Here is a 21555-nt window from a genome sequence, read left to right on the forward strand (position 1 = left end):
AACGGTCATAAATGTGAAAAATGTCATGTCACTTTTTTCAGTGTTGTTATTAACTTTGAACGGTCACGATATGAACTGTTGTAAGTTGAGGACTTCAGAATAGAATAGAATGAATGAGCTGGAAGGGACCTTGCAGGTCATCTAGTCCCGTGATGGTGAATCTATGGCACATGTGCCACAGGTGGCAATCAGAGCCCTCTCTGCAGACACGCGAGCTGTCACCCCAGTTCAGCTCTGCCATGCTTCCTGCCAGCCAGCTGGTTTTTGGGTCTCTGCTGCACATGCGCGGGGGCGGGGCGCATGCGGGAGATGCGCATGCATGTGCAAAGGTGGGGTGCATGCACAGGTGTCACAGACGCAAGTGCGGGGTGCACGTGGGGTCGTGGGCGCATGCATGGGGGCAGCGGGCAGGGTTGCGCACGCATTGCATTATGGCTGTGTACAAGCTTGCACGTCCGGCACTCAGTGCCGAAAAGGTTACCCATCACTGTTCTAGTTCAACCCCCTACTCAAGCAGGAGACCCTCTACCATTTCAGACAAGCGGCTGTCCAGTCTCTTCTTAAAAACTTCCAACGATGAATCACCCACAACTTCTAAAGGCAAGCTGTTCCACTGGTGAACGGTCCTCACTGTTAGGAAGTTTCTCCTTAATTTCAGGTTTATTTAATTAACTCTTTGATTAGTTTCCAACCACTTATTTTATTAATTCTTTGATTAGTTTCCAGCCATTTATTTTATTAATTCTTTGATTAGTTTCCAACCATTGTTCCTTGTCCTGCCCTCCGGTGTTTCGGAGAATAATTTGACCCCCTTCTTCTTTGTGGCAGCCCCTCAAATACTAGAATGCTGCTACCAGGATGTCACCCCGGGACTGCCCGTATTCCGATTTTTGTCCTGAGTCGATGTGACTCAGGGTTTCTCCAAGGATGGGAATGATGATCGCATCTGAGCGATCCTAAATGCCCGGGTTGCACGCCTCTCGCCTGCTGCGCTACATTGGACAAGCAGAGTCGGGTACCACCTCTCAGTAAACTCAGTAAACTCAGTAAACTCAGTAAGCTCAAACTGCCCAAGGAGCTGCTGATCCAATTCTACAGAGGAATTATTGAGTCTGTCATTTGCACCTCTATAACTGTCTGGTTCGGTTCTGCAACCCAACAAGAAAAACACAGACTTCAGAGGATAATTAGAACTGCAGAAAAAATAATTGCTACCAACTTGCCTTCCATTGAGGACCTGTATACTGCACGAATCAAGAAGAGGGCCGTGAAAATATTTGCAGATTCCTCGCATCCTGGACATAAACTGTTTCAACTCCTACCCTCAAAACGACGCTATAGAGCACTGCACACCAGAACAACTAGACACAAGAACAGTTTTTTCCCGAAGGCCATCACTCTGCTAAACAAATAATTCCATCAACACTGTCAGACTATTTACTGAATCTGCACTACTATTAATCGTTTCATAGTTCCCATCACCAATCTCTTTCCACTTATGACTGTATGACTATAACTTGTTGCTGGCAATCCTTATGATTTATATTGATATATTGATCATCAATTGTGTTGTAAATGTTGTACCTTGATGAACGTATCTTTTCTTTTATGTACACTGAGAGCATATGCACCAAGACAAATTCCTTGTGTGTCCAATCACACTTGGCCAATAAAAAAAAAAAATTCTATTCTAAAAAAAAAATTCTATTCCTGGCAGCCCCTCTCTCTCTCTCTCCGTGTCCTCCTTCGCCCTCCCCAAAACTGAGCTCTGTAGCCCCGCCTCTCCTCGACGTCATCATCTAGCCAGGTTCCGATTGGCCCAGGCGGAAAATCTACCCATTGGGTCACCCCGGTCGCCTGTCTGTCTGACTGGCGCTCGCGGGAGGGGCTTGTGGGGGGGCAGTGCTGCTGCTGGAGGAGCAAGGAAAACTTCCTTGTTTGGGGGGTGACGCTCCCTGCCAGAGTCTGCGGTCGCGGCTGGAGCTCCGGCGGCTGGAGCCGGTGACCAGGTGCTTTCCTTCTTTCCACCTTGCTGGGGTTTGGGCACCAACGGGGAAGGGGCTGGACCGGACTCCCTGTCTGGTCCAGTTTTTGGGTGGTTTGCGCAGGTCCTTAAGGATCGATCCTAAAGAAGCGCCAGGAAGGATCGCTCCCCCCCTCCACCTCTTAATCCGGACTCCACCTGCCCTGCATGCATGCATCCATGCATCCATGCATGCATATCTCCTGATCCGGGCCTCGCTGGGTTCCCCATCCCCATCCCCAACTTTAGCATGGGCGGATGGGAGGGAGTTTTAAAAAAAAGCAACGAGCGAAGCGGGAGGAAAAGGAACCGTGGGTTTATCCGGTTCTTGCTTTTCAAGCCTAGCTGTCCTCAGGTGCCATCCTAGGTGAGGTCTTGCACGCATCTTGGAGATACGGTCCTCCTGGGGCTCTGGGGTAGACCAAGCTCTCTGGAGCATAGCAGATAAGAACGTTTCTCTGGAGATTTGCAGCCATCCAGGAACATCAGGGGTCTCCAACCTTGGTAACTTTTAAGACTTGTGGGCTTCAACTCCCAGAATTCCTCAGCCAAATTGGCAAAGTTGCCAAGGTTGGAGACCCCCCGATCCAGGTCACGGTTGTCCCAAAGGTGCTTTTTCCAATGGACCTGTGTTTTTTCCTTGAAGACGTTTCGTTCCTCCTCCAAGAAGCTTCTTCAGCAATGGCTTTTCCAACATACATTCTTACCGACAAGTTTCCAAGAACTGAAAACTGAAACTGAAGAAGCTTCTTGGAGGAGAAGTGAAACGTCTTCAAGGCAAAATAAACACCAGTTACTTTTTTGAAAAAGCACCTTTGGGATAGATAAGAAAGGCTGCTCTATTTTAAGTTAGGTCTGTATAAATTTATACACGAATAAACAAGCATGACTGTAACTTTGTTGCTTGTATCTGTACAATTATATTGATTGTTTCCTAGTATGATTTGATTACTTATTTGTACCCTATGACTATCATTAAGTATTGTACCTTAAGATTCTTGTCTTTCTATGTACACTGAGAGCATCTGCACCAAAGACAAATTCCTTGTGTGTCCAATCACACTTGGCCAATAAAGAATTCTATTCTATTCTGTTCTGTTCTGTTCTGTCCTGTCCTGTCCTGTCCTGTCCTGTCCTGTCCTGTCCTGTCCTGTCCTGTCCTGTCCTGTCCTGTCCTATCCTATCCTATCCTATCCTATCCTATCCTATCCTATTCTAAACATTGTGCTTATGAGGGGACACAAATCTGTGCGTTTGAATGGGGAATCCCCATTCCTGTTCCTTGCTATGGGATGGGGAGAATGGATCCTAACCAATATAGATTTTTTTTTACAAAATCTAACATTTCTGGGAGACTTGATGTCCAAATGGCTCCTCTATTTTATAATTTGAAGATTTCTGCACGCAATCCAATGCAGGATGTCCATTCCCTTTGGTGGTCCTTGTGCAGGAACGTCTCATTCTGAAGGATCCCCCACAGAGGAACTTGTAGAATATATTTTGGAAAATATTTTGCTATGTTCAAATGGTTTATTTACTCCTTAAATACATTGCAGATATTAGCTGACTTTCAAAGAGCTGGGATAATGGAGGAGCATTGAATGGGAAGAGTGGGTGTTGAATTGATCTCAGGAATTTTTCTATGGCCTCCAGACCTGTCAAATAGCTAGACATGTGCCACATGGTCTAGCTAGGAAAGCAGAAACCCACAAGGGGCAACATAAATCCTGAAGATCTATGCAGCAGAATTAAACTTTTGTCCTGTTCCTGGGTTTCTTTTCTTGGGTTTGCATCTAGCAGAAGTGGTAGTGCTGGAGAAGCTGTTGAAAATTATTCCCCTATTCCCCATCCTCCCATCTCTTCTTTTTCCCAGTCATCTAGGCTGACTGGGAGAACCTGGGTGGTGTTTTCTTGTCTGCTTCTCAACAGCCAGTTTCCAGGAGTTGGTAATGAACTCATCTCTGTGACGCATACTTTTCAGCGTACAGATCATCTCTCAGATGCAAAGCTAGAGTGGGCAGGATGGTATTGCGCCCAGCTTCTTTCAAGAATGGGAGGGAATGGACAGCAGGAGGTTTAAATGCACCTCGGAGCTTTCTGTGAAAGCAAAAAAGAGCACAGAGGTGAGCACACACCCACACCCCACACACCCACACACAGAGAGAGGTGTGCCTCTTTCATGAATTGGAGCTTGCTTTTGTGAGTTTGAGTATATTATATATTTTCGCATACTGGTAATGGTGGTATAGACAGACCTGACCACCGATTTCTCTCTTGGTGTGTCAGCGAATGGGAGGCAGCCAAGGAGTTAGTAGCAGAATGCAGTACAATAAAGAATCCTTGACTTTATGCTACACAAACCTTATTGCTTTTAGTGCATTCTTCTCCCACACTCTTTTATTGCCAAGACAATAATGTTTGTCTGAATGGAATATTATCCTTGGAGTGTTTCCTGGTGGAGAGCTGCTAATTTTATCAGTTATAGAGCTGTTCCTTTTTCCATTTGTAAGGGATTTTCTAGTGATAAGAAGGAAAAAAAAAAGAGTTGGAACAATTGGCCGAAAAACACGTTCCACTGGAAGATAATGTAATCTGGAGTTTTTGTAAAACGATTGTATTATAAAAATATTACCCCCCCCCCAAAAAAATTACTTGGCTGGTAAATGTGCATACTCCATAAATGTGTCTGATCTGTCCATGCTCCAAATGTGTGGATTTTAATCCCCACAGTACAGTACACAGTACAGTAAAGGGCCAGGATAGCTCAGGCAATAGAGAAGCCTGTTATTAGAACACAGAGCCTGCAATTACTGCAGGTTCGAGCCCGGCCCAAGGTTGACTCAGCCTTCCACCCTTTATAAGGTAGGTAAAATGAGGACCCAGATTGTTGGGGGGGGAATAAGTTGACTTTGTAAAAAAAAAAAAATACAAATAGAATGAGACTATTGCCTTATACATTGTAAGCCGCCCTGAGTCTTCGGAGAAGGGCGGGGTATAAATGTAAACAAAAAAAAAAAAGTCCATGCCTTCAAGGGTTTGCAATGTCCGTGTCTAGCTGAGGAAGGCTGCCATAAATCACAATGCTGAGTGAGGCTCATGCAATCTCCAAACTTTGTCCAGTACAAATGAAAATAACAGATTAGAAGCCTTTCTCTGCCTGCCTGCCTGCCTGCCAATCGGTTATTTCGCCTGAATCTGAGAAGGAAGTGTGCTAGAGATACATATCTTGCAGTGGCCTGTGATGAAACCTCACTTGTCAATTGTAGGCCTGTAATTGTACGTGACTATGTGCAAATAGCCTTTTTCCCTGACAGCGTCAGCATAATAGAATACGTGACAGGGTTAGGGATAGGCTGATGGAAGGACCTTCCTTTTCACATTCTTTCCATTTATAGACAATGGTGTGGATTTCCATTGTGGTCTGTTCAGACAAGGCTTAATGTTGCAGGATCCAATCTGGGTTAGTCACCAGGACCAGAGATTTAGTCTTCCGAGCTTTCAGACTTGTGAATGGAACCCATCCTCCCGCAACTTTTCTCTACGTTGGGGTTTTGAAGGCCACAAAGGTTATTAGAATAATAGCTGGCCATCAACACCACAATCAACTGATAAGAAGCCACACTCAACCAGGCACCATATAAATACGAAACACAGAATAGTGCAAAGCACACAGAAGTTCTCTGAAGATGGGTTCCAGCATGGGTGCAAAAACCCGGAAGATTAAATCTCTGTTCCTAGTGACTGGCCCAGATTTGGTCCTGCAATATTAACCTGGGACAGGTATATTTGCCTTCATTTTTAAGGCTTAATAGTTTATTGTATGAATCATGCACATAATATTTATTATATTTATCTGATTGATTGATCCTCTGCCTTTTGTCCAGGATATGCATTCTTCATCCTGGCTTGTTCAGTGAACTGTATTGCAAATTGATTGTAATTTTTGCTTTAAGGAAAACAATACTTTCAATCTTTGCTTTCATCCCTTTTGGAAAAAAAAATCCATATTATTAAATTATTGTCATGAGATCCATCTTGATGCAGTGGTTAAGGCGCCGGGCTAGAAACCAACTGACCATGAATTCTACTCCTGCCTTCAGCATGAAGCTAGATGGGTGACTTTGAGCCAGTTGCTCCCTCTCTCTCAGCCCTAGGAAGGATGCAACGGCAAACCACTTCCAAGAAACCTTGCTAAGAAAACTGCAGGGATCAGCTCAGGAAATTGCCGGGAGTTAAAACTGACTCAATGGCACACAAACACACAAAGATTATTAGCAGATTTGTATGAATTGAGTCAAAGATAGTTGTAGCTCCATTTTATGCATTTGAAAAGTTCCTATAAGACAGTGGTGTCAAACTCAAGGCCTGTGGGCTGGATCTGGCCCGCAGGGTGCTTAGATCTGGCCCACGAGCCGCCCTGGAAACAGGAAGAACCAACCTGCGGTGCCTCTGCCAGTGAAAATGCGGCTGTCCCGAGCTCTGTTTTCACTGGCAGAGGGTAGCAGGAGGCTGTCGCAGCTGAAAACTGAGCTTGGGAGCCCGTTTTCACTGGCAGAGTGCTCGGGCCGCCACAGTCACCCCGGACACAAGTGATGTTGAGCTGGCCACGTCCACCCGAGGTCAAACACAACCCTGATGCAGCCCTCAATGAAATTGAGTTTGACACCCCTGCTATAAGAGTAATAGGAGCTTTTTTAGTCAGCTCTTTAAGGCAATGGCCCCCCAACCTTTTGAACCAGTTCCGTTGAGAGAGGTTTTTCCCGTGGCCTGGAGGGAGCGTGGTTTCACATGCTGCCTGGATCCCACAGATGGGGCTTTGCTTGTTTGCGTGGCCCAGTTTCTGGCATGCTGCAGCCCGGTGCTAATCCATGGACTGGGGGCTGGGGACCCCCGCTTTAAAGTACAGACCTGCTCTGATTTTGTCCTCCCTGGTAAAGAAGACTCTGGCGCAAACTCGTCATTTTGTGCCCGTCCGAAGGCTGCCGGCACTGTTTTTCCCAGCCTCTGTTTGGGAGCACAATATTCTCAGCCGGCTTCAGTTTGGAATAAATTGTACTCAAGACATCTCAGAATGGGTCTTTTAGCACTGAACACACAATCCTACCTAGACACAAGTGCCTTTTCTTCAGTCCCTTAACATTTCATTCCCCGCCCCCTCCCGCCCCATAGGAACGGTTTCACGTGAGTTGAGCTATTAGTTAGGCTGCTATACTCTGGATACCTAATTCTATCAACGGTAATTCTAATGTTAGCGGATGCTTTCTATTGAAAGATTACATTGTCATAAAATATGAGGATGTGCTGTGTTTTTCCTTGCGCAGCTTCTGGTGGCATGAGCAGCCAATAAATTACCAACAATGTCTAGAGAAACACATTTGTTCTGGCATTAATGTCCAGCCAACAACAATACTGAGACTTATTTGCTCTGATGGTTGCTTTGCCAGCTGGCAAGAACCGTGTTTAGAATTGTTGTCCCTTTACAACTTTGCAACGCTTCACATTTGGTTAGGAAGAAGTGTTTGAATTCAGTTTGGAAGAGACCAGGTGACAGCACCTTTTCCACTTAAAAAAATGATTAAAAGGCATAAGCTTTTGTGAGCTGAAGCTCAGATGGACGGAGTGGCTAGACTGATATAGGATTTAATTTGGGATGAATCAGGAGGGAGGTGTTTCAGAACGTGAGGGAGAATGAATGTAGCACCCATTTGAAACTCATGAAAACAGCTACATCTGGAAAATACCTACTTGTAGATAAGTGTTTCATTTGCTATCCTGTTTTCCAAGACCCTTGTTGAAACTCATGAACACAGCTACATCTTGAAAATGCCTGCTTGTAGTAAAGTGCTCTATTTGCTATCCTGTTTTCTCTCATTGAACCACCGTGATGCAGTGGTTAGAGTGCAGTAGTGCAGGCTACTTCTGCTGACTGCCGGCTGCTTTTAGTTTGGCAGTTCAAATCTCACCCGGCTCAAGATTGACTCAGCCTTCCATCCTTCCAAGGTGGGTAAAATGAGGACCCAGATTATTGGGGGCAATACGCTGACTCTGTAAACCGCTTAGAGAGGGCTGTAAAGCACTGTGAAGGGGTATATAAATCTAAGTGCTATTGCTATTGAAACTCATGAACCCATCTATGTCTGGGAAATGCACATTTATAGATAAGTACGTTATTTGCTACCTGTCTTCCAAAACCTTCATTGAAATTCATGAAAACAGCTATATCTTGAAAATGCCTACTTGTAGACTAGTGCTCTGTTTGTTATCCTGTTTTCCAAAACCCTCATTGAAACCTATGAAAACAGCTTCATCTTGATAATGCCTACTTGTAGAACAAGTGCTCTAGTTGCTATCCTGTTTTCCAGAGCCCCCACTGAAACCCCTGAAAACAGCTACATCTGGAAAATACTACTTGTCAAAAAGTGTTGTGTTTGCTACTCTGTTTTTCCCCAAGTGCTTCTTCCTAATGGAATTTGACGCAGTATACTTTGTTGTGACCTGTAGGTTTTAATTTTCTGAAGTAGAGAGGAGTACTTTTGCAATGTGTACTGTATGCTCTTGCAACAACTTACATAATTTATTCTTTCTAGCGTGAGGTAATTAAGCATGACTTGAGGATAAACAGTTAGCAGCAAATCTGTTTTCCTTGAGGGTTGGCATAAAAGAGCAGAATTCCACTCTGCTTTGCTTTAGTTAATATAGTTCATAGTTCAGCATATTTGGCTGATTCCACTGATAATGTGGGGAAGGGAATAAGAGAAATTTGTAGTTAGGCAGTAATGATCAGCAGAGCAGAAGCTGCCCTTTCAAAAGTGACAACCTGAGATTTCAACACAACTGTTGCTGCAGCTCTTTCTCAAGAATCAGAACGAGATATAAAATCTCTGCTTTTCGTTTGTGTCCCACAATGGGCAAGTGAACTGGTAGAGACTTCTGGATCAAGAACTTAATAGGAGCCATGGTGGCACAGGTTGTTAGAATGCAGTATTGCAGGCTGATTCTGCCTACTGTCAGCAGTTTGAATCTCACTGGCTCAAGGTTGACTCAGCCTTCCATCCTTCCGAGATGAGTAAAATGAGGACCTAGATTGTTGTGGGCAATATGCCGACTCTGTAAACCACTTAAAGAAGGCTGCAAAGCACTGTGAAGCGATATATAAGTCTAAGTACTATTGCTATTTGGGCCACTTTATTGAAGGAGATTGTACAGCAACTAGTATAAGGAGGAAAAATGTGATTTGGGAAATTTATTTTTATCTGCTACACAAAATATAACTATTGTATCTGGGCTGAACTCAGATAAGTCCTGCTTGCCCCGGGTTTGAGTCAGCTGTGGATTCAAACATTGATAGTCAGGGCCTGTTTCGCCTGATTCTGATTTACCGTTATGCTTCTTATTTGGTCTATGTGGCGCCCATACCCGCCATCCTCTATCTCTACTAGATATGATTTTGGTCCTGTTATTTCTAGGATTTTTCCTGCTAACCAGGTCGGGCCTCGCTGTAGTTGTGTGCCCACACTAGGTCGCCTACTGCCATCCTCTTGTTTTACCGTGTGCCCCTTTGTAACCGCCTGGTGTGTAGTTTGGGTTTAAACGGTCTAGTGGGCACCTAAGCTTCACCCATTAATAGCTCTGCCGGGCTGCGCCAGTTGTTACACAGGGGTTCTGTGTTGGACTGCTAGGAATGTATCGATTTTTGTTTGCCAATCGCCTGGCCTGATTCTGGACAATGCTTCTTTGCGCCCGAACGGAACGCTCTGCAAGGCCGCTCGTCGCAGGGTGGAAAGGCGCCGAGAGGACATGCCGGATGCCCTCCTCTGCCAAGTACCCTCAAACTGGGTTGCCGTGAATTGCGGGCCGTTATCGGAGACTAAAGTGTCGGGCAACCCGTGGGTTACAAATAGGTGCCGAGGACTGAAATCACGGCCTCGGCTGTCATGGATCTCATGAGAATGATTTCCAGCCATTTGGAGTAGGCATCGACTACTACCAGAAAGGTTTGGCCGTGGAAGGGCCGCAAAATCGATATGGATCCTAGACCAAGGGCCCTGGGGTCTCTCCCATTCCTGAATCGGGCCGTTGGGGTAGCGGTCTGACTCCTGGCAGGCCTGGCATTTCCTACCCTTTCAGCAATTTCCGAGTCCATTAAGGGCCACCACACATAGCTTCTCGCTAGACCCTTCATTCTCACGATCCCTGGGTGGCCTTCGTGAAGGAGATCCAATACCTTTTCCTCAATTTCTCCGGGATCACCACCGATCCCCCATAGCAGGCACCCCTTGAGCTGAGAGTTCCCACGTTTTTACAAATTCTTTAAAACGCCGCCCGCAGCGGGCCAACCTCTTTGTACCCAACCAATTACAGTCCTTATTGTAATGTCCTTGTACGAAGCCCGAGCCACCTCTTTGGATGTGACTGGGCCAGAGTCCAAAGAGTCAATTAGCAGAACTGGTATCCCGGAGTGGGGTCTTCGATAGTCTCTGGTAACGGGCATCTGCTCAGGGCGCCTGCATGCCCTAATTCCTTCCTGGCCGGTGTAGTAATTTGTAAGAATACGCTGCCAGGAAGATAGTCCATCTGGTCAGTCTGGGCGAAAGTGCCACGGGCGTTGGCGGTCGCCTGCCAACAGGCCTAGCAAGGTCTATGGTCCGTGATGATTTCAAATCACGACCAAATACATATTCATGGAATTTCTTTACTGAGACTATAGCCAAGGCTTCCTTATCAAGCTGGCTATAATTCCTTTCAGCTGATGACATGGTTCGGGAGTAATATGCAATAGGGGCTTCTGTGCCATTTGGCAACCTGTGGCTGAGCACAGCCCCACCCCATAGGGAGATGCATCGCAGCTTAACACTAATGGCAGTGTGCCATTGTATTGATAAGGAGGCTATCACCGATAGGAGATTCTTTACCCTTCGAATGCCCTAGCTTCCGCCTTTCCCCAAGACCATGCAGCCGTCTTTGCTAGTAATTTATGCAGCGGCTCGGCTACTGTTGCCTTATTTCTTAAGAATACCGCGAGAAATTGACCAGACCTAAGAATGCCTGTAACTCCGCTTTGTTCTTTGGAACCGGGCCTTCCTGATGGCCCGCACTTGCTCTCAGTGGGTGAATCCTTCCTGTCTATCCGTAGCCCAGGAATTCCACAGATTCAACCCCGATCTGGCATTTGTTCAGTTTAACTTTGAGACCGCAGACCGGAAAATGCCCAAAACTTTTCGCAGCCTTACCCCTAATTCCTCTAGATTCTCAGCGGATACCAGTACATCGTCAAAGTATGGTACCACCCTGGTAGTCCCTGCAATAGCCGCCCATTAGGTTCTGAAATAACCCTGGAGCCACACTAACCCCAAACTGTAACCGGGTACACTTAAAAGCCCCTCTGTGAGTCACAATTGTTCGCGCTCGCTGTGCTGCTATCTACGGGCAGCTGTTGATAGGCTTGGGCCAAGTCTAGCTTGGCAAAACCTGCCCTTGCCCCATTGAGTGCAGTAAGTGCTGTACCACCGAACGGGTAAGCACTCTTTGCAACGCTTTGTTGCGTTGCCTTATAGTCAGCGCAACCGGACCGACCCGTCCGGTTTGACTGGGGTGACTATAGGGGTCTCCCACTTAGCATGGTCAACTGGCACTAGAATTCCTGGTTTACTAGCTTGTCCAGTTCCCGGTCAATCCTGGGCTTTAGGCTAACGGGACCCTCCTAGCCTTTAGACGGATAGGGCAACTTGGGGGTCTAAGTTAAAGGAGATAGGGGTCCCTGTACTTGCCCAGGCAGTCTCTGAAAACGCCCCAAATTCCTTCATGAGTGTGTCTTTGAGGTCGACTTCGCTTCTGAAGATTCCAGTCACCCCATGCCCAATGCTCGAACCAGTCCAGTCCCAACAAGCTTGGCAGGGTCCCATCGACTATGGTGATGGGCAGAGTTTTCTTGTATTGTCCATACTGACGTGGACGGACGTTACCCTCGAACAGGGATGCGATTCCCTTGGTAGTCTTGTACCTTTAATTTCTGTGGTTGCAGCTTGCGCTTTGCGATGGCGGGTAAGGCTTTCACGAGTGTCCCAGGACATGATCGTGATCGCTGAGCCGTGTCCACCTCCAATCGGCACGGCACCCCTCAATCTTTGCCTTTGTAAAGATTTTTTCTAGGCGTGTTGATGCGTGACCCACTCTCACGACAGTCTGATTCAACCGCGCCTTTTTAAACTGACCAATCACGGGCCGCTCGCCGCTCCCCGCCTGATTGGCCGGTTTGAATTTTTGGCGGAAGGTTGGGGTGCTCGACAGGCCTGTGCTATGTGCCCTTCCTTTCGCACGCCGACAAGTTGCATCCTTAAATTTGCATTGTTGTCGTTGGTGTTGCCTCCGCAACTCGCAGTCACCCCGGTCTTCTTTCTCCGCCTCCCGTGTGGAAGACTCTTCCTCCTCCTCACCGTCCGACTCGGCCTGGACCTCTTCATTGTGGAATGGGGTGAGGTCAACAGTAGACAGTTTAAGCTTAAAGTTTTGGGGGTTTGGGGAAGAAACTACAGAGTCAGGTAGTGCATTCCAGACATTGACCACTCTGTTGTTGAAGTCGTATTTTCTGCAATCAAGTTTGGAGCTTCAAAATCTAAGGGACTCATTTGGATAAAACTCAACAGCACTTTTTCGTGCGGCTGTTGATAAAAATAGGATCACAATCTCCAATGATAGATATGCCACAACAAGAAGATGAATAGTTTTGAATTATCATTCTTATATTTATGGTTTTTCTGTGACTGTATTGTTAATCAGGGGTTCCAAATGTTTGTGTTTTTTTTGCTGATGGGCACACCTGAACTTTTGAAAGCTAGTTAGAGGACACTTTCACAAACAGGGTTTGCTGTGACACGTGCGCCAAACGGTGGAAACATTGGGGAGCGATACTATCAATACTGTGTTTGATAGTAGATTATTTAAATCAGGGGTCTCCAACCTTGGCAACTTTAAGCCTGGAGGACATCAACTCCCAGAAATCTCCAGCCAGTTCTGGGAGTTAACATAACATAACATCAGAGTTGGAAGGGACCTTGGAGGCCTTCTAGTCCAACCCCCTGCCCAGGCAGGAAACCCTACACCATCTCAGTCAGATGGTTATCCAACATTTTCTTAAAAATTTCCAGTGTTGGAGAAATATGTTATGTTAACTCCCAGAACTGGCTGGAGATTTCTGGGAGTTGATGTCCTCCAGGCTTAACGTTGCCAAGGTTGGAGATCCCTGATTTAAATTATTTAGGAGTGCGACAGGTATAAGAAAAGTTAAGATGCTGGAACTTTTTAACGGTGAACTAAGAGTCTCTATAATTCACACAGGTAATTTCCTTTTCATCTAAAAGATCTGGCTGAAGTTGCTTTTTGGGTCTGACCTCAAAATAACCTTTGTCAGGAACCATGAAGTGTCATGTCCAGAGTGTGTCTTTTTCAAATTAAATCCTTCTCCTTACACTTACAGCAACAAGAAAACCTCATTTCAGTTTGTCCATGATGTTGACAGAGAGCTAAAAGAATGCTAGTAGTCTTTTACTCATTCAGATTTTGGCAGCTTTGCAAACAGTTGCTTTCCCAAAATCACTAAAGCAGCTTTCTCTCTCCTGTGGTCTGATGGGTAGAAAGTCTCAGGTGATATAGATGTTATGGACTCTTATTTCAAATTCTAAAAGGCAGGGATGGGGAAATCTCTTTATGGCCACAGACTACGCTTTGCTTTTCTAAAATGCTGTTAAGGTCTCAGGGATGTGAGGGGGGCCTGGTGGTATCATATTCCCGCCTTAGGCATGAGAACCAGCTGGGTGACTTTGAGCCGGTCTGTCTCTCTCAGCATCACTCACTTCACAAGGTGGTGGCGGTTGTGGGGAAAAGAGGAGGAGGAAGGAATATAACAGAATAACAGAGTTGGAAGGCATTTTGGAGATTTCGCCTAGTTTTAGGTAATTTCAGTATGTTTTGCCATTTATGTCTTAAATTATTTTACTGGGCTGATTTCAAATACCGTACTTTTCAGAGTATAAGACACACTCACACCCCCCCCAAAAGAAGGTGGAAATGTTGGTGCGTCTTATACACCAAATACAGTCATTTTTTGCCCCCCCTCTGAAACCTCGCCCCGCATGTCCCATTTTTGCCAAAAACAGGGCGTTTTTCGTAAAAACAGGGTGCATAGAGGGTTTGGGAGGCCTGCAGAGTGCTCCTGGGGGCTGGGGAGGGCAAAAAGGCAACGCTGGGGGGATGGTTTGGGAGGCCAAAAACAGGCCTGTTTTTCTCAAAAATGGGCATGTTTTTGCCCTCCCCAGCCCCCAGTAACACTCTGCAGGCCTTCCAAACCCTCTGCGCACCCTGTTTTCATGAAAAATGGGCCCATTTTTGGCCTCTCAACCTCCCCTGCATCATATTTTTGCCCTCTTTAGCCCCCAGGAGCACTTTGCAGGCCTGTTTTTGTGAAAAACGGATGCGCAGAGGGTTTGGGAGGCTTGCAGAGTGCTCCTGGAGGCCTGGGAGTGCCAAGACTTTTTTTTTCTTGTTTACCTCTTCAAAATCTTGGTGCATCTTATTCTCCGGTGTGTCTTATAGTCCGAGAAATACAGTACTTTAAATATTTGTTTTATCAATGTAATTGGATATTTTCCCTGTTAAGCCTAAACTACTTTGAGATATTCCAAACCATGGAAATAAGGACATTGTCAGTAGAACATTGATGATTGAACAAATACAAAACAAAGCCCTTAGTGTTTCTATATGTATTACTGAAGGTAGAGAAGTGAAAAAAATTGTAGTTATACATATTGGGCAAATTTGGTCTATCTTTTGAAGTGGCACCAATGGTAACAAGCAAGTTTTAAAAATAAATTTCTCCTTTGACAATTATTTTCACATGGATTTTCCTTCTCAAGCTTGCAGAATCCAACAGTCCAGTTTAGTACTGTTATCCCCTACAGATTATTCCCACACAAACTGAGGTTTTTGGAAAACAATTATATTTTGCCATCTGCAGGGTAGATTTTGGAAATATGCCTGTAACATGTTGTACTTTTCCAATATGAATACAGTCTGGCTTCTAGCTTGGTTAAGAAATGCAAAACATATATACTAACTTGAAGATAGTTTGGTCAAACTTCCATAATTCAATTTGTTTATTCCACTAAATTCTAGTGTGTCTCCAAACCAACAATTTCAAAAGGATGGCCCTTTGAAAGGACCGAAATGCTTTTGGATCTGGAAATGTACATTTTTATTTTCAAAATGTATATATGGTTGCCCATCTGAAACAAAAAACTCTGAGTGATTGACAATACTGTACAAAGCCAATATGTAACAAAGTGAACAATATAATTGAAAACGAAACCAATAAAATACAAGAGCCAAGGTACCTCATAAACAATTCACAGTCTCAAACCAGGAGTGGGCTGCTGGGGGTTTGCAGGGGTTTGGGAGAACCTCTAGCTAAGATTCTGTGCAGTTCGGAGAACCCCCAAATTCCCACTCCAGGCTGGCCCTGCCCACCCCGCCCCTCCCAGGAGTCCCCACGCAGCCCGTTTTGGATGCGTGGAGGCTTGGAGAGGGTGAAAAACAGGCCTACCAGAAGTTCAGGAAGGCTGGAAACGGGCCTGTTTCCAGCCTCCAGAGGGCCTCCGGAGCCTGGGGAGGTCGTTTCTGCCCTCCCGGAGGCGTGAGAAAAGCCTCTGGAATCCGGGGAGGGCAACCCCCCTCCCCGTGGTGCAGGAGGCCGACTAGGCCATACCCACCATGGCCCCGCCCACACAGCAACCAGGCAGAGAACCCCTTGCTAAAATTTTTGAAGCCCACCCATGTCCCAAATATCACACATATTGGGCAGTACCAGCTACCTGCCATCATGCCCCGAGATAAAGCTAGCTTTTCATGAGATTCCAAGTGTCCAGCAGGATTGGGGTATCTGGATCTTGGAGAGGAGGCTCTTCCGTAGAGTAACAAGGTATGTTTTTCTGAGGTCTGTATGACGGCACTGTTTCATCCAGGGGCTCTGGAGCGGGCCCACCCAGTCTGATTCGGTGGGAAACAACTGTAGGCAAATGGTCCCATAAGTAACTGACCCTATGCACAGCTTCAAGGATGATAACTAGCATCTTGAATTGCAGTTAGACGTCTACTAGAAGGCAGCACAACTGATCCATATCTTAGTGTTAACAATAGAAATAGTACATGTAGTCCTCAACTTACGACCACAATTGAGCCCAACATTTAGATTGCTAAGGGAGAAATTCGTTAAGTGAATTTAGCCCCATTTTACGACCTTTCTTGCCACAGATGTTAAGTGAATCGCTGCAGTTGTTAAATTAGTAACACGGTTGTTAAGTGAATCTGGCTTCCCTGTTGACTTTGCTTGTCAGAAGGTTGCAACAGGGGATCACATGAACAGAAGACACTAGAACCGTCACAAATATGAACCAGTTTTCCGAATGTAATCATGAGGAGGCTGCTACGGTCATTAGTGCGAAAAATGGTCACAAATTGCTTTTTTCAGTGTCATTGTAACTTCGAACGATCACTAAACGAACGGTTGTAAGTCAAGGACTACCTATATACATCCTCATAGTGCTCTACAGCCATCTCTAAGTGATTTACAGAGTTAGCCTATTGCTCCCAACAGTTTAGGTCCTCATTTTACTGACCTAGGAAGGATGGAACTCTGAGTCAACCTTGAGCCGGTCAGAATCAAACTTCTGGCTGTGAGCAGAGTTAGCCTGCAAATACTGCATTCTGACCATTGTGTCACCAGCGTCGTATGGACCCCCAATACTGGATGCACCATTGTATTCTGGCCTATTTGAAATGTTCAGCTTCTGTTCAAGAACAGTCCCGTGCAGAGTGATTGCAGTCATTCAAATAGGATTGATTAAAAATATGAATGAACCAGAGCAGAACCTCCTAACGCAGGCCAATTGAGGCATAGTATGGATTTGAGCAAAGGCCCTGCTAGCTGTGTCTACCACCTGCTCTTCAAACCATGAGTCCAGGAAGGCTTCCAGACTGCATACCAGTTCTGTCTGGGGAAGTGCTGCCCCATCTAAAGTTATAGATGTATCAGCTCCACAGCCAAGGGGCTGTTCTGACCTAGGCTTCCCCAGCAGCACAAAGCCAAGTCCTCGTTCCAATAAACCCCTTTAATTTAATTTACAGTGAATTCCTCTCCAGGAAAGTCTTTCCTCTCCCACAGGCTTTCAAGATAGTTCACAATTACCAATCTTTATCAGGCTTGGAGAATGGCCAGGCCGATATCTTTCAGATGCCGTAATACTTGGCAAGAATGCAGTAATGAACTGTCTCCTGCAAACTCCACTCCCCTTTTGCTCCTCATTTATTCCCTCTAGGAGGGGCCATTCATCGTCCACCTCTGGCCCCACTCCTAAGTTGACCCTTGTTCTTTAGCTGCTCCCTTCTTCTGGCAACTCTGCGCATGCGCACACTGGGAACAGGCTCCAGCTATTCGTCTGCCTCACTGATGTCTGACTCCAAAGGCAGCTGATAACTGGCATATGGGCCTGGCCCCCTCTCTGCCTCGGATGCAGAGCCCTCATCAGAGCCTTCCCTAGACTCCAGGACTGGCCCATGTTCCTCCCCAACCTCCTCACTGTCTGAATCTGCTGCCAGATCCGCTGGCGGGCCACAACAGGGGCTCAAAGACCCAGAGACTCTCCGTTTTGAGTTGCAATCAGTTTATCCTTGTTTATGCCCTCACCACTTCTAGCCATTGGGTAAGCACCCTGAAGCCATCAACTTGCACAGTCTGAGATGGCCCAACTAAGGGAATTCTGCATATCTTTTCTACTTCCTTTGGAACTCAAGTGGCATTAAAAGGAACAAGCTGCACAGTCCAAAATTACATTCCATCTGGAAGGTTGCTGAACTCCATCTGCTTTGAAATTCTGTACAGCCTCTTAAAGGAAATTACAAGAGGCTGTTCTCCTGAATTGCTATTTTCAGCCTAACGAGTTCTTGATAATAATGTTAGGGTGTTAACTGGAGATCATCTCGGAGATATTTTTCACTTGCTTCAAAGCACCTTCCTAGAAAGCTTTGGGAAACTGAAAAATAAAAGTGCGTGCCTTAGTAAGCTTTGCATGCTAAATGAATGTCATTGTCTCCTGTTAAATTGTTTTTAGCTTGACACTTGAGAGATTTGTCAGGAGCAGTGCACTGAATACTGGTAAAGCATCACTGCCCGTTTTATCCCAGTATAATGGAGAAACAAGACCTTCTCCTTGCTATATAGAGAAAAAGATTCTCGTGGAGGGTAGTTGCAGTTTAACATTATGGGAAACTGGCAACACTACAGCTTTGTAACAGAACCAGCAAGGAGTAGACAATAGTGGGGACGGAGGGAAAAATTGGCTGATACAGTAGTGGCCAAAATTGTGGAAACCTTTTGGAAAAAGTGTATTTTTGAGGTTTGATGGCTAATAACGCCACTTTTTTTGAGTTTCAAGATAATCATATTCCATTGCTGGAATGGCCTGGGAATAGCCCAGACCTTAACCCAATTGAAAATCTATGGAACCGACTAAAGAAACTTATTAGTCAGAAGCTACCCAGCAATAAAACCCAGTTAATAGAAGCAATCATTCCATCTTGGTTTCACATTATAACAGCTGCAGAACTAAAAGACTTGGTTGACTCCATGGGAAGACGTTGTAAGGCTGTAATTCATGCTAAAGATTACCCAGCTACGTATTAACTGACATGGTGATAATTTTTGTATATCTCATTTTTTCTACGGTGATAATTTTTGTATATCTTGTTTCACTTTTCTTCTTTATAACTGCTATTCTAATATCAGTTCCTTCATAAAAGTTATTACATTACACTCTTGATTAAATTATCTTTCCACTGATATATAAGTTTAGTACTACTCCCCCAAAAAAGTGGTGTTATTAGCTAGTTTTAGAAAATACACTTTTCCCAAAAGGTTTCCACAATTGTGGCCACTACTGTATCTGTATCAGATGGCACAATATTTAGAGAAGTTTCAGACATGCAAATTGGATATTTTTAGATGCATAGTAGTGTTCAGTTATGATAAGTTGCAGGAAGAACCAAATCTTTGAAGGATCATCTTTTGCCTGTGATATCTACTTAACCCACTAGAGAGTGAGGAGGCAGGGAATGTTATGGGTCCTCTCTCTTTAAGAAGTCCATCTAGTGGGTCCAAGAAGAAGGACCTTCTCTCGGGTGGCTCCCTTCCTGTGGAGGGAGATAAGATTGGCCCCTACTTTGACAATCCTTTGCAAGGCCCTTAAGATCTAGTTTTGCCAATGGGGCTGGGGATCCCAGAGTGGGATGGAGCCCATCAAACGACTGATTTGATTTTTGTCACAAGATTGATGGGGGCTTACTGATTTTTTAATTGTTTTTGTATTGGGCTTTTATCCTTGTCAGCTGCCTGGATTGAGAATGAGTTGGGTGGCCACATACAGGTTCTTAAATAAATAAATCTTTTATTTTGGAAATAGAAATCTTCCAACGACTTTTATGTTCTAGTCCAGGGGTCTCCAACCCTAACAACTTAAAGGCTTGTGGACTTCAACTGCCAGCAAAGCTGGCTGAGGAACTCTGGGAGTTGAAGTCCACTAGTCTTAAAGTTGCCAAGGTTGGAGACCCCTGTTCTACTCCACTTGCTTGATGGAGAATTCTGAAAATTCAAAGGTTTTCAGCAGTTTTGCACAACTTCAAATGACCTACAAGATACTACCTCTTTGTATTTAGGAGTTGAGGTTCATGGTCAACTCAGCTATGATAGCTCTAACAAATCTTGGGTTTTGAGCTCGCTCTCTTCTTCCCCTTCCACTCTTTCTGCTTTGAAGGGTTGCATGAGGTAAAAGGTTTTGGATTCTTGGAAAGTTTCAACCTTTCTCTTGTTTTCCCCTCAGAACAAATTGATGCTTTATCCGATCAGCACATTGTCCATGTGGCCTGTGGTGAGTCTCATAATGTGGCGCTTAGTGACCAAGGCCAGCTTTTTTCCTGGGGCGCAGGAAGTGATGGGCAGTTGGGCCTTACAACGACGGAAGATGCTGTAACGATTCCAAGGTAAATGTGAGAGTTTATGCTTGTGGGACTTTTCCCATTCTGGGTGGGAAGTGGAAGATTGCAGACTGATTTCAAGGAAATCTGTTTTTCCATAAAAAAGTGAAAGACAGTGCAGGATTGCAGATATATTAACAGAGGGATAGAATCAAGATCACGTGAAATGTTAATAACTCTCTATAATGGCTTAGTAAGGACACACTTGGAATACTCCATTCAGTTTTGGTCGTCATGATGTAAAAAAGATATTGAGACTCTAGAAAGAGTGTAGAGAAGAACAACAAAGATGATTAGGGGACTGAAGGCTAAAGCATATAAACAATGGTTGCTGAAATTGGGTATGTCTAGTTTAATGAAAAGAAGGACTGGGGGTGACATGATAGTAGTATTCCAATACTTGAGGGGCTGCCACAAAGAAGGAGTCAACCTATTCTCCAAAGCACTTGAGGGCAGGACAAGAAGCAATGAGTGGAAACTAATCAAGGAGACAAGCAACTTAGAACTAAGGAGGAATTTCCTGATAGTTAGAACAATTAATCACTTGCCTCCAAAAGTTGTGGATGCTCCAACACTGGAAGTTTTTAAGAAGAGATTGGACAACCATTTGTCTGGAATAGTGTAGGGTTTCCTGCTTGAGCAAGGATTGGACTAGAAGACTTCCAAGGTCCCTTCCAACTCAGTTACTCTATTATATGCAAGTGATTTAATAGACATCTCTTGATTCATTTTTGTTTCCACTGTGATACTTGGGGCTTCCAGTACATGATCATATTTAATAAAAAAAGTACTATTTTTCTTGTTTTCTTCTAAAATTCAAACCAATTATGTTTTAGGACTATGATAATATTGTCTAAATTAGTCTCACTGTCACAGTCTCTTTAATAGAGATGATAATAATGAAGACCAGGTAATTATATTACACCTCCGCAACTTTGTTAAAGTGTGTAATTTGTTTTGTTTCCTTAGGTTAATAAAAAAGCTGAACCAAGAGATGATCCTTCAGGTCTCGTGCGGGAACTGGCATTGTCTGGCTCTAGCAGCTGGTATTTTAACATTTTAACATTTAATAATTCAACTGTTCTTACTAGAGCTGTACAATTAAATTAATCCCCCCCCAGTTTAATAAGGTTCTGCTCAATGATAGTAACAGTTCTTGGAAAAGATTCAAAAAGAGGATGAGCCTCGCTTCTTTTTCTTGTTAACAGAAGATAATGTTTCTAAGAATGATAATTCTCTGTAATATCTGAAGTATACTAATTTCAACAGAATTTCTCAAATGTACGACTATTATGTACACTATAAGTAGTTCTTAACATACAACCGTAATGGAGCTATAATGGCTGGGGAATTCTGGGAACTGAAGTCCACAAGTCTTAAAAGTTCCAAGGTTGGACACATTTCACTAGACCAGAGGTGTCAAGCCTGATTGCATTGCGGGCTGTATTGTGACGTAT

At 44.7% G+C, this 21555-nt stretch overlaps 1 protein-coding gene across 1 annotated transcript in view; it reads left to right on the top strand.

Moving 5' to 3' along the window:
• Positions 1-960: 960 nt before the first annotated feature.
• Positions 961-21555, top strand: part of LOC131203159 (probable E3 ubiquitin-protein ligase HERC3) — a 62046-nt gene continuing 41451 nt past the window's right edge. The window contains exons 1-4 of the mRNA XM_058193111.1: positions 961-1015; positions 17669-17772; positions 19839-20104; positions 21068-21144. Coding sequence (XP_058049094.1) covers positions 961-1015; positions 17669-17772; positions 19839-20104; positions 21068-21144 — 502 coding nt within the window. The remainder of the gene's footprint in view (positions 1016-17668; positions 17773-19838; positions 20105-21067; positions 21145-21555) is intronic.

The sequence above is a fragment of the Ahaetulla prasina genome, chromosome 8 (assembly GCF_028640845.1).
Source record: "Ahaetulla prasina isolate Xishuangbanna chromosome 8, ASM2864084v1, whole genome shotgun sequence".
Lineage (NCBI taxonomy): Eukaryota > Metazoa > Chordata > Lepidosauria > Squamata > Colubridae > Ahaetulla > Ahaetulla prasina.